The sequence below is a fragment of the Trachemys scripta genome, chromosome 7 (genome assembly GCF_013100865.1).
Source record: "Trachemys scripta elegans isolate TJP31775 chromosome 7, CAS_Tse_1.0, whole genome shotgun sequence".
NCBI lineage: Eukaryota > Metazoa > Chordata > Testudines > Emydidae > Trachemys > Trachemys scripta.
The window spans coordinates 28,414,664-28,427,575 of record NC_048304.1 but is presented as its reverse complement, the minus strand read 5'-3'; the positions used below and the strand labels follow the sequence as shown (position 1 = coordinate 28,427,575).

At 45.2% G+C, this 12,912-nt stretch overlaps 1 protein-coding gene across 2 annotated transcripts in view; it reads right to left on the bottom strand.

Moving 5' to 3' along the window:
• The window catches only part of FGD3 (FYVE, RhoGEF and PH domain containing 3), a 192,018-nt gene extending 179,514 nt beyond the window's left edge, over window positions 1–12,504 (bottom strand). The window contains exon 1 of one of the 2 annotated variants that reach the window (XM_034776446.1): window positions 12,293–12,504. In XM_034776446.1, coding sequence (XP_034632337.1) covers window positions 12,293–12,308 — 16 coding nt within the window. In that variant the 5' untranslated portion in view covers window positions 12,309–12,504. The remainder of the gene's footprint in view (window positions 1–12,292) is intronic. The other variant, XM_034776448.1, reaches the window with a different exon arrangement.
• Window positions 12,505–12,912: the final 408 nt, after the last annotated feature.

The following is a 12,912-nucleotide window of genomic DNA, read 5'->3' as shown; positions in this document are numbered from 1 at the left end:
AGGTTAGAAACAAAAAGAATAAAAAAATTCTACCTTTATTTCTTTGATGAATCCAGCCCTTAGAATCCTTTTATTTTCCACAATTGGCTTTGTGCCTTTCTGCTGTTCAGAAACAGGCTAAGAGAATTTCAATTGTGATTAGAAATACAGAGCTACAGAATGGCTCAGCAGGTAGCACCATTGGTTACTCCATGGGAAGCTTCAGTTCCAGTCACCAATTACTTGAATCAGTAGGGAGTGTTCCATGAAGGTGGCATACCTGCCTACCACAGGAAACTGGAAAGGTTGAGATTTTCCTATCCGCAAACCCATCTATCCCATAACTCTGGTTTCTCTGACATCTGGCAGGAGGGGAAGAGAAACATTCAATACATTTCTTTTTTAATTAGTAAAACATGTTCCCTACTTGCAAACAATAATGGAGCTCAATAATTCAAATACTGACTTTTTTGCAGTCTGTCTCAACTTAGTAGGCCAGATCTTCAGACAATATAAATCAGTGTAGCTCCATTGACTTCACTCTCACACACGGCATGAAATCCTGGCCCTACTGAAGTCAATGGCAAAACGCCAATTAATTTAATAGGGCCAGGATTTCATACATTGGGTTCAAGTCAGCTACACTGGTTTACACCAGCTGAGGATTTAGTCCTCTGTCCTACTCTATTAGTCAGTTTCATGGTTGCTATGCTCTGGCACCTGAGCCCAATGGCATCATCAAGATGGCTGAGATTCTGAAGATGCTCTAAGGCAAGGTGCTGCTCGGTGCACTGTTGTTTGACAGTTGGGAGTCTCTGTAGAGGAGTTTCATGGGATACCTGTCAATTTTTCCCAAAAGGGTCTCAATCTGGGATGCTGCTGTTCTTTCTATACATCCAAAGCCAGGTACAAAGTCAGCCTTTTCTTTCCAAACCCACGCCCCAGCCCAAGAAAACGCCAAGCCACCATTGAGGATGCTTTATAGTAAAGCAGACTTTCTATTAAATAAAGACCAGATTTGTTTTCCCATTTATTTCCCTTTTCTCTTCCCATTCTGCACTTCTCTTTCTATGTTCAGAAGTATCTTTTTTCCTGTGTTTTCCAGTGTCCATGGTTTAGCTCAGACTATTTGTTCTGTAATTAATTCTTTTAAAATGTTTCATATTTATTGGTTCATCTTTACTCAGAAACCCTCTTTCTTCAAGGACATTTCTCTCTTCACATTCACCTTTCTCCTCCTTTTTATACCTTCTGTATTTTCTCTCTATTCCCCCTAGCGTCTCAATGTCTCACCTCCACACTCTCTCTCAGCAATTCTCTTCCTTTCATTTCTCCAAACTCCCACCCTCCAACCTTCTTAGTATGTATCTGAAGTAAAGGTCTTACTCGTTCTTCAAAAGACAAATGGGAAAGTTCCAGAGGATGAGAGAGAACACAGAAGATGGCAACGGATAATTTGACTGCGTCGGGAGACTTCTCTCTCACGGCTTCCATCGGTGATTGTGCAGTGATGCCTTAATAGATGACCAGCACAGGTTGAAAAAGTGATCTCTGCTAAAGGTGGCACACCCATATCTGGAAACTTCTACAGGAACCTCCTTCTACAAGAATGCTGCAGCAGATCTTGTACCCGTGACAGAACTAGCAACCAATGATCAGTACAATAAAGTCCACCCCATTCCAGCCTCAATGCTCCAAATCATTGCTGAAGTAGCCATAACCTCATTAATGTTAATATTTGTTCAGGGTTAAGTTTCCAAATTTGTGCTCAGACGACCCTACAAGCACCAAAAAAAAAAAAGGTAGGCCAAGATTTTCAAAAATAGGACCCTGAAGCAAGTTAATACATCCACATTTAGATACCTTCCTGATTTTCAGAAATCACGAATACCAGCAACTCCCACTGGCCTAGCATCCATACTTAGGTACCTGCCTGGTTTTCAAAAACTCAAGCACCCAGTGGGAGCTGTTGTGTGTTCAGCACTTTTGAAATCGGGCAGGCCCTCAATATGGAGTTTAGCAGTCTCCAAAAATCTTGGGTTTAGTTCCCAATATGACTTGTAATGGTCTGTGTATTGCTGTGCACATGTAATGGTTCCTAAAAACTTTTGTCTCCAGGACACAGGTTAGATTTCTGGTTGAGACTCCTGTTGGAAGTGAATTCTTTAGGTCTGTCTCCTATATCAATAGATTTTTCACCCTTTCCTTTAACCAGATTACATGTAATGACTATAATAAATGGCAGTGGTAGAAGAGTTTACCCTTCAGTGATGGCACTGCACGTCAGTTCAAGCACTTTATAAGAAGTCCATAGCTGGAGAGAGGAAAATGGCAAGAGCTCTATAAATGCTATAGTCATTCAGCAATTCTACACAAAATACACTCTCAAAACTGAATATTCATCCATCCAAGAAATTTCTAAGAGGATGCATCAAAGCAATCTGTGAAGAAATCCCAGAACTTAATTATTTAAAAAGAGAAAATGAAACATGTCTTGAAATACAATTTAAAGTATCTAATTATTCATTTTCATATTCATGTTTATGAGGCCCTAAGATGCTTAATAGCTCCTTGTCTCTTACAATAGAGCTTCCTGTAGTCTGTTCCAGCCCATCTGTTAACGCCTTGAAGAGTCTGTCATCAAAAGGAATGCCTTTTCCTACTAGTAACAGATTTGAAGAGTATGAATTGTACATTATTCCATTCACTGTTTGATGCCAGCTTTTTATTCAATATACAGAGCTTGCTTCAAAACAGCAATTGATGCTCCTAACACTTTAAAACATACTGTAGAAGCTTGTGCAAATTAAGTTTTTTATAAAATGGTTCAAATTCTTGCTAGTAGAAACACTGCACATGTCTCTACTATCGGGGGGGCGGGGGGGAGACTAATGTATGACACTAGTTTTCCTCAACACTGACAACTATCTTCCCCATGCTACTATGGCCTAGTAAGACTACCACAGAATAGACCCCAATGAGTAACAGCTGTTAAGCTTTCCACAACCAGTGCCTCAGGGATTTCATTCCACACTGAGGGCCAGATTCAGTTATACTCTAGCCCCTCGACACCACTCTGGCAGTGTAAAAGGCTTTAAAGGAGTAGATTACCTTATAAATTACCCCTTTAAAGCACCTTTACACCACCAGAATGGTATAAAGGGGGATTGGTGTAAATGAATAAGGTTGTAATAAAGTTGGGATTTTTTGGTTCAAAAGTTGCAGCTACAGTTTGTTAAAGTTCCAGTTTTGGTGCAGTCAGTTCAAGTACCACTACAAACCACCACCATCCACGCTTCAGTGAGTGGCATTGCAACCTGGCACACAGGGCTGCAATGGTACTCAAGTGTGGCTCAGTCACCCCTCAGTCATGATGGGCAGGTGCATGCAGAGGTGCCGGCAAGGTAGAGGTGTAAAGGAGTTACAAAGCAGGCCGGCTTCCAGGACAGAGGTGTGGGGGTTGCAGGTGTGTGTGGGCAGCTGCAGGGATGCAGGACTTAACATATATACCGTATATGCTCATTCATTAGCCCGTTCGTTTATAAGCCGACCCCCCCAAGATGGTTAGGTAAAAATAGCAAAAACTGTATGACCCTTTCATAAGCCGACCCTATATTTCAGGGGTTGGCAAACTTTGGCTCCTGGGCCGTTAGGGTAAGCCGCTAGCGGGCCTGGACGTTTTGTTTACCTGGAGCATTCACAGGCACGGAGCCCCTCAGCTCCCAGTGTCCGCGGTTTGCCGTTCCCAGCCAATGGGAGCTGTGGGAAGTGACCACTTCCCACAGCTCCCATTGGCTGGGAACGGCGAACCGCAGCCACAGGGAGCCGAGGGGCTCCGTGCCTGCAGACTCTCCAGGTAAACAAAACAACAATGTATTAGATATTCAATTCAATGATTCCATAGAGTTTAAAATCATCAAATTTTAATCACCGTTTATAAGCCGACCCCCTCTCTTTGATGCATCACTTTTTTACCAAAAATATTCGGCTTATGAACAAGTATATGTTTTCTAACTTCCTAGATATCAAGCTGTCAGCATGGTCCTTATTGCTCCAACAAGAGCTGGATATCCCTACTCGTCCAACACATGGGGGTGGGGTGACCCTGTAACCTAGAACTGGCCTCAGCTCAGAGATCCTAGAGGCCCTGTGAGGGACTGGCATCACTGGGGTTCCCCATCCCTGCTCCATGCCCTGAGGGGGACACAAACTCCAGCCTTCACCCTTCCCCACTCACCAGGGCCTCCAAGTCCATTCCTTGGTGCAGCCAGGCAGTCGCAGAAGGCCAAGTCCTTGTGGTCGAGGAGAAGCTGCTGGTGGTCAGTTGGCCCGGCCCGCACCTCCCAGCAAAGGCAGAACTGTACCTGGGCAAAGTGTGAGGCCAGTGCCAGCAGGACTGAGTACAGGCAGCAAGTGGGACAAGCATTCCTGGGAGCTTAGCCCTGACCTGCACAGGTCCCCAGCCTCGTCCTCATCCATTTCCGCCACTGCCCCCAGCAGGTCATGGGGGATGAGGGGGCACAGCTGGGCCAAATTGGAGTGTGTGGCTTTGCAACACCATGAGCAAGAGGCTTTGTGACATGAGGGATGGGGTCATAACACCACTCCAATTTGCATTAACTATAAGAAGTTGTGGTGAGTGCTGAAAATTGCAGTTTCCACACCAAAAATCACAACCTGCAATTTTCTTACAGCCTTATAAATGAAAATCTGGCTGAGAGCTTGTAACAAAAACAAAAGCGGATAGCATAGTGTTGTCGGACAGATACTAAAATCATACACACTATTTAAGAACATGTAGCTGGGTCACTATTTTTTACTCCTAGTCCTTTCATGCCTGTTGCCGAGTTCTAGATCGCCTTTTCACTGTCTGAGGTCAACACAACACAGCCCAAGGGATATTACAGTCTCCCCTGAGATTAAATGACAATGAAAAGCCACTTATGAAAAAGAAGAGCTGTGCACAGCAAATGCAGGTGAGTGGAGAGACACACATTAAGTACCCCTTCCTGCCCCTATTAATTCATTGGGAGTTTTGCCACCAATTTCTTTCACGGCAGGGTCAGTCTCTAGGTCTGAACATAAAATGAAGAGACTTCAACCCAGCAACCGTAGAGGGTGGACAGCACTGTTAACTTCCACAGAAGTATGGTTTTTATTTACACAACAACCAGATAGCAACAGAAGTCAGTGACACCAAAAGAAAGAGGAGGAATAAAGCAGTGGTGCAAGTAGAAAATTTATTTCTTACTGGTACACTGTGCATAGGCGACTCATGGGAGGGACACAAAGGGGGGGCACCAGCTAAAGGGGGGCACATGACCCCCCCACGTGACTCCTCCCTGTCCCACCCCCACCCCCCGTGCTCTCCCCATCCCTACCCCATCCTACATTGCCGGGGGGGGGGGGGGGGGGGGCCTCTGTCCAACTACTGTGCCAGATACAGACTTCTGAACTGCAGGGCTCTCCGGAATCGCAGCAGCATTCCACGCAGCTATGTCTCCTGTCTGGGGTCTGTACAGCCTCGCCGGAGGACAGACTGGGGGTGGTACAGCCTCGCCGGAGGAGCTGCTGGCATGGGGCCGCACGTTCTACTCCTTTTGCCGCTGCAGTTCCCGAGAACCCTGAACTGCCGGGCTCTCTCAGGAATGGCAACAGCGAAAGGAGCAGGGAACCACAGCACCAAAAGCCGCAGAATGTGGGGCCACCAGGCAGCCCCATACCAGCAGCTCCTCTGGCGCAGCAATGGCTGTATCACCCCCAGCCCTGTCCTCCGGCTGGGCTAAACAGACCCCAGACAGGAGACGCAGCTGCGTGGAAGGGCTGGGGGCAGTACAGCCACGCCGGACAAGCTGTTGGCCACATTCTGCTCCTGTCTCTTTCCAGTACAGCTTACCAGACATAAATATCTTAATGGTGTACTGGACCGCCCTACTTGCACCACTGGAAAAAAGGCAATTTGAAGCACTAGTGGTCTGAGGCCACAATAGCAATGCACTTTAATGGTTCTATTATTGGGAAACCATGTCATTAACAGCCATCACTGGTATTTCTCACAGCACTGTAGTTAGCAGAGTCAGAAAGACTAGTGTGTACAGTTTGGGAATGTTTGCAGAAACTTAAGTCTTCCATTCATTTTAATCACTTTTTGCCACTGGCCTTCATCCCCTAGTCATACACAATCAAAGAGGAATAAAAGGAGACTGGGCAGTGAGACTTATTCCACTTAGTGCTGCAGACAGGTGCACCAGGTGTTCACATTTCTGTATCCTCCCTACTAACTGGTATCCTAGTGCTTTCATAGTATTAAGATAAAGTAGTGATGCAGCACCATAGCACAAGGGGAACCTGCTGATAGTGAGCTTGGATACTGGGAAGGCCCATTAGATGTGAAGGTTTTTTTTTAAAACAACACTCCATAAGGTTTTTAGGCCCAGCAATGCACAAATTACAATTCTAGTTATACTGAACCTCTGGATCCTACTGCCAGATTTGCCACAGACTCGATGCATAGCATTGGGTGAGTCACTTACTCTCTCTGTGCCTCATTGAAAATGGGGCTACGGATCCTCACCGACCTCTGATACTTATGCATGAAAAGTGCTAGCCACAAAATGTGCTAAATATTATTAACAACCATAGTGAGGGGTATAGGCTAGTGCAAGGGTTGCCAACCTGAGCCAATGTACATTGCCAAAGAGCCACAGTAATACATCAGCAGCCCTCCATCAGCTTTCCCTCTCCCCTGCCCCCCGCTCCCAGTGCCTCCCACTCACCGGCAGCCCCACCAATCAGCGCCTCCCCCTCCCTCCCCATTAGCTGTTTCATGGTGTGCAGGAGGCTCTAGGGGGGTAAGAGGGGAGGCGTGAGGGCACAGCAGGCTATGGGGAGGGGGCGGGAAGGGGTGGAGTGGGGGCAGGGCCTGAGCAGTGAGCACCCCCCAGCACATTGGAAAGTTGGTGCCTGTAGCTCCAGCCCTGGAGTCAGTACTTATACAAGGAGCCGCATATTAACTTCTGAAGAGCCGCGCGTGGCTCCGGAGCCACAGGTTGACTGCCCCAGGCTACTAGAATGAGCATTATATTTGAAGACAAGAGATCTCATCGCAACTCTAATGCTGACTCTCCATGTGACCTTGGGAAAGTATCTTGAACCTATGTCTCTGTTTACATCTGTGAAATAAAAGAGGGAGTATTTTTTTTGGCTTTGCAACACTACTAGAAATCTTTTAGATTATCTGAAAAATGAAAACCTTATGAAAGTGGTGTCATTATTAATCACTTTGCAATAATTGTAAACAAACAAAAAAAATCATCTCTGTAATGGCACATTGATTTTCATATGAAAGTTAAATGAGCCAACAAAAGAAAAAAAGTTTCAGGCTTCTTGAAGTCCTTCAAAAAGAAAATACAGCAATAGTTGCTACTGCTTTTTCTCAGCCATACAGTTTAGTTCTCTCAATAAAAAACTAATGTTCTTTAACTTGTAACGCAGTGCTGCAAACTGAAAACACACTGAGCACTGAATAGATGTTAACACTTTGAAAAGAACGAGCAACTCCTGTTTTATACAAACATTTTGTCAGAACATAAGATCTGTTATATCTTGGCCATACCATATATAGAGAGCATTTACTGCAGACATAACACTGTCTTACACGTGACATATATGTAACTCACTCTTTGTTCCGGGGTCCATCTATTTTAAGCATCTTAAAACCTGCTTGTTTTTCACAGTAGAAACCTTTGTTAAGACTCAGTTTTTGATGGCAGGCTATTGTAAATAGCTTCAGATGTTTTTACTGAGTTTTCTGAATATGGCGAATCATGAATAATAATTTAAGAGTTATTTACAAACTAGTCTGGAGGACTAAATTCATGTTAAAGTTCACAGTTGCTTCAGTTGGATAAAGTTTATGGTCAGATGAGAAACAGAACATTAATGCTCACATTTTGACATTTACATTCCTCTGTCCTTTTAATCCTCAAATGGACTGACTCAGATCAAGCCACACTGACAGACAAATTAGAGTGGCACCATTTGCACCACTATTGCTTAGGGTCTGTTAGTACTGCTATTATAAAACTTTATTTTAGAGGTTCGTAACTGGGCTGTCAAAATGCATTCCAAGTGGAAACTTGACATAGAAAGTCTATGCCCTAGAGAAAGCTTTCTTGCCAATTTGGAAAAGTAAAAATATATTTGTAAGTTGCAAACACTTTTTTTTAAAAAAGTAAATATAATATTACTACTAAAGATGTATTTGGCCAGTAGCACCAGAGGTCTCAGTCAAGAACAAGACAGCTTGTATAGTGCCCATTTTTCTGGACACTGTACAAATAAAGGAAGGAATTAAAGAGTCTGATGCTCAAATTCTATTGAAATTCAATGGGAATTAGGATCCTAAATACCTTAGTTTCCTTTGAAAATCCTAGCCACAGTGTCTGCCCTGAAGAGCTCACAATGTAAATAAACAAGACCAACAGCATACACCCAGAATGATACTGACAGTGAAACTCTTATTTTGGATTTTGATTTCCCATGCCATTCCTCCCTCTGTCCAGGTGCCTCAGACAACCTGCTTCCACAACCTGCCCTTCTGCCACCCTGATCACCCCACAGATGTTTGTATTTCACATTAAGCCTTCTTGTCCTGTTTTATTACCACCATTCTTTGTTGGATTTTAATGCCCGCTGTCTCGCTCTTCCCTGAATCTGCATCTTTGGGGCATTTCAAGCTCTAAACACCACCAAAATCCTGGCCTCCTTGCACATTGTCAGTTCAGTTAGCACTTCCACAGCCAGCAGGGAGATTTCAAAACTGCTTCAAGTCTCTGAAAGTGTTCCCTTGCCACTGCTGCTCCAATGTGTGCCTCAAGCAGGGGCCTTTGAGCCATGCCCTGCGGAAGAAAGCCAGTGGGCTCCTGCCTGCATGTTCAGAGACACAAAAGGGGAGGCCTCAGGAAGCTCAGTGCCCCAGATCCAGTTTGAGCGATGTGCTTAAGCATGCGCCTGATTTTAAATATGAACAGCTGAACTGAAGTCAAATGGGACAAATTCTAGTATTGCCAACCCCAGCATTCAGAAATCATGAGTCCGGCTCCTAAAAGTTATGAGATTGGTTGAAAAATTCTGAGATCTTTAAAGTAATACTTTTTTTTAGCCTTTTTATAGCTTCTCTGTAACTATGAGAACTAGAAATGTAATTGCCATTAAAAAAAAAAAGTGAGATTCTCAGGTAATCACCTGACTCTAGAAATTGGGGCTTTAAGAAAAACACCAAATAACTCATAATAAAATGTGAGAGGTGACAGAACTGTTTAAGCATCTGACTAACTTTAAGCACATGAATAAATACCTTAGTGAATCAGGGCTCCAGTGTCTAGAGGAGATGAGAGTCCAGTAGGCCTGATCACCTTGCTAATGGCTCCTGTGCTGACTAAATCTGCACCTACTGCCAGCAAGAAGGGGGCCTTGTGAATTTGTATTTATAAAATGAATACTCAAAATAGATGTCAAGTATCAGCAGGTAGTCGTGTTAGTCTGTATCCACAAAAACAACAAGGAGTCCAGTGGCACCTTAAAGACTAACAGATTTATTTGGGCATAAGCTTTCATGGGTAAAAAACCTCACTTCAGTTGTATCTGAAGAAGTGAGGTTTTTTACCCACGAAAGCTTATGCACAAATAAATCTGTTAGTCTTTAAGGTGCCACTGGACTCCTTGTTTTTACTCAAAATAGATGACATCATCCCTAGTGGAACTTCACTGAATTCAGTTAGATTTGTAACATGCTTTCCCCCCACCTATATTAATCTAAGGATTATGAGTAACACAGATTTAAAAAAAAACTTGACAATAGAGTTACACCAAGAATTTGGCCCACCTTAGTTTGAATGGCAGTTTATAAATGCAACTGTGCTAGTTTGAGATATGTTCTGAATACATCATTACTTCTGTTACAACGCTCAGGATTACTCAAGGTGAAAGAATATTTTGTGTTTATTTTAGAACAGATATTTTATGTTTATAAAATATTTTTAATTTCTAATATGTTGTCACTATACTCCATTTACATTTTGCACTTCTCCATTTGGACAGTGAAAGTCAACAAAGTCACTATCACTTTTGTTTATAGTCAACTTTCAAATGCTTTAGTACTGCAGTGTTTGGGTTTCAGATGCTACTGGGAATGTTTGACGAAGTAAATGCTTTCATTGGAACTTTTTTAGCTGTAGAAACTTTCTATTGTTTTAGATTCTATAAAAGTTTGCTTTCACAAAACTTCAAAGTTGGGGGGGGCTTTTAAATGGAGTGTATCGCTTTAATACAGTTTAAGTACTCTTAGTATTTCAAATGGAAAATGTGACTTAAGTATTGAGGTTTAAAAAGCAGCTACAACGTATGCAGCCAATTTTCTAAACATGAATCTCATAAGGGTTTTTTTTTGGTTTGTGTTTTTTTTTTTTTTTTTCCCTTTTCTTTGCTATGAGAATGTATGGCTTTCAAGAGGCAGTCAGCTAGCTGCAATAGACCATAATGGCCCAGAGGTTTTCAATTTGCAGTCTGAAAGTGGTTTATGTTAAGTAGTAACAGCTCCAATAGGTATTAAAAAATAGAAAGAAAAAAAAAGACTGGGGCTTTTCAAAAGTGCCTAAATATGGATTTTCTTGGTCAGTCATAACAGTGCTGGGGAAATAAATAGCCATTCCAAAATAAGTGTTTAACTAGATAGGTTTTATGTGGCTTTTGAAGGATCTAAAAATATATTATACAGCACAGTACTGTATTTACAGACAAGATTAATCTCTCAGTCAATACTATCAGACTTTAGGTGCTAGATTCTGATAGCTGCTACACAAGGTGAGTCAAGGTTGTAAAGTAAAGAGTAAAGGCTGATGCTCCATCTGTAACTCATACTCTTGTCATTTTACCCTAACAGTGCAAGACCACAGCATAAGCATGTACTTTGAGTTAATGGTTTGGATTTTTTTCAAGGCTACTCTTGCCTTTGTATAAATGGATTTATGCTACAAACTGCCAAACCAGCTCACAAAGAAAAAAATTATCAGTCCAGACTTTAATTTAAGTGGTGAACATGAACATAAAGCGTCTGATAAGTCCTTTGTCTGCTTAAACACAGCTCTAACCCTGCTGACATCCCACAAAATCATGCTAAGGTCTCACTCAGCAGGGCCAGCAGTCTCTTCTGAGCTGGCTGTTCTCTTCAGCCTCAAGCACTCCCAGGATTCTCTGGAGCAAAAGGTGCAAAATGCATTGAGAGCTGCCTGCCTGTCTGCACAATAATTGAATACCGCAGCTGGGCCAGTGTGCCAAACGTGCAGAGACCATGCAATGGAGTTGGCAGGGATCACCAAAGATCAGGGGTTGCCTGTTGTAGAGGAGCCCTAGTTAATAAGTCAACAGCAGTGAAGCAGGAGTAAATATTATTAGTTATTAATTATTAGGATTATGATGCTGTTTATGGTAGCATCCAAGGTGAGCTAGTTGCTTGTTTCCAGACATGCAAAAAGGGTCAGTCCCTGCCCCAATCTCCTTTCAGTCCAAGGAAAAGTAATGAATGGGCTCAAAAGGAGCGAGCCCACAGGAGATCAGGAAGAATACTGAGCTAAATAAATCTTACCTCCACTTCCAAACTCACTTGTTGCTAATGTACATGTCAATCCAAGCAAGACCAGTCACCCCTAAACCCCAGCCCAGTCAGGGAGACTCTACGCGGGGCTTCGGTGCCAAACGTTTGGTAAGAGTCAATCGCCTCTTTGCAAACATCCCGATTCAGGATGCGAGGTGCTGGAACCAGGGGTGCGGGGTGCTGCACCCCGGCTGGAAGTGGTTTCCATCATATCCAGGGTTACAGTTTGATTCAATGGCTCTCAGCACCCGCACTACATGGTTCCAGCGCCCCTGCTCACGGTTTTATTTTAATAGGGACCCTCCTTCCTTCCCCCTCTCCCAGGCCGGAGCAAGCCTCTGGGCATCCGTCCCAGGGACTGCCGGGCTCGGAGGGGTTCTCAGCCGAGGAGCCGCCGCGGTTTCTGTTGAGCTCGGTCCCCAGGTTCACAGCTGTGCGCTCCTTGAACCCGAACCCGTCCAGGCCCCCCCGGGCGGCGAGTGCCAAGGCCACGGCCAAGTCCGCTCCCGGGCGCCCAAAGCCGTCACCTCCCTCCCCCCGGCGCCGGCAGCACAGGCGCCCTCGGGCTCCCCTGCAGGCGCCCCGCTTTCCGCCGGCCGGAGCGGAGCCTGCAGGGAAACTTCTCCCGGGACAACTCCCAGCCCGCCGGCGCCGACTCACCCTCCGGCAGCTCCATCGGCTCCCGCGCTGCCTGCAGCCCTCGGACGCTCCCCGGCGCGGCTGCAGCTCGGGCAGGGCGGCGCGTCACGGCCGAGCCCTCACAAAGGAGGCTGCTTGGCGAGGGGGGTGGGTTTCCTCCCCCTCCCACCCGGGCGCCGCATCGCGCCCGCCAAGGCTGCGAGCGGGACAAGGGAGCCTCCCGCAGCCACGGAGGGAGGGAGTGGCGGACGCTGCAGCCCCCAGGGCCAGGTGCAGCTCCCCCGCTGGAGGGGGAGGGGTTGCACCAGTGACTTCAGGCGGGGTGGGGGCTTCCACTCGTAGGCTCCCTCATCCCACTCAAATCAATAGCACCTCTGCCCTCCCCCTTCAGTGGAGCAAGGCCAGGGGGTAAAAACTGGATCCTACCACATCCTGTTGGGTGTGGGACCAACCCCCTGCACCTCCACTGTCTGGACAAAGAACATTGAGGGGGCGCACCCAAAAAAAATCCTGCTCCTCACACAGGTCAGTGCAGCAGCGCTGCCCAGGCTGGCATCTGACAGGCACAGCCACCCCGCCGGCCCAGCTGCCCCCAAAGGCCAGCATAGCCCTTCCTACCGCATCTTAATATCAGACACTGA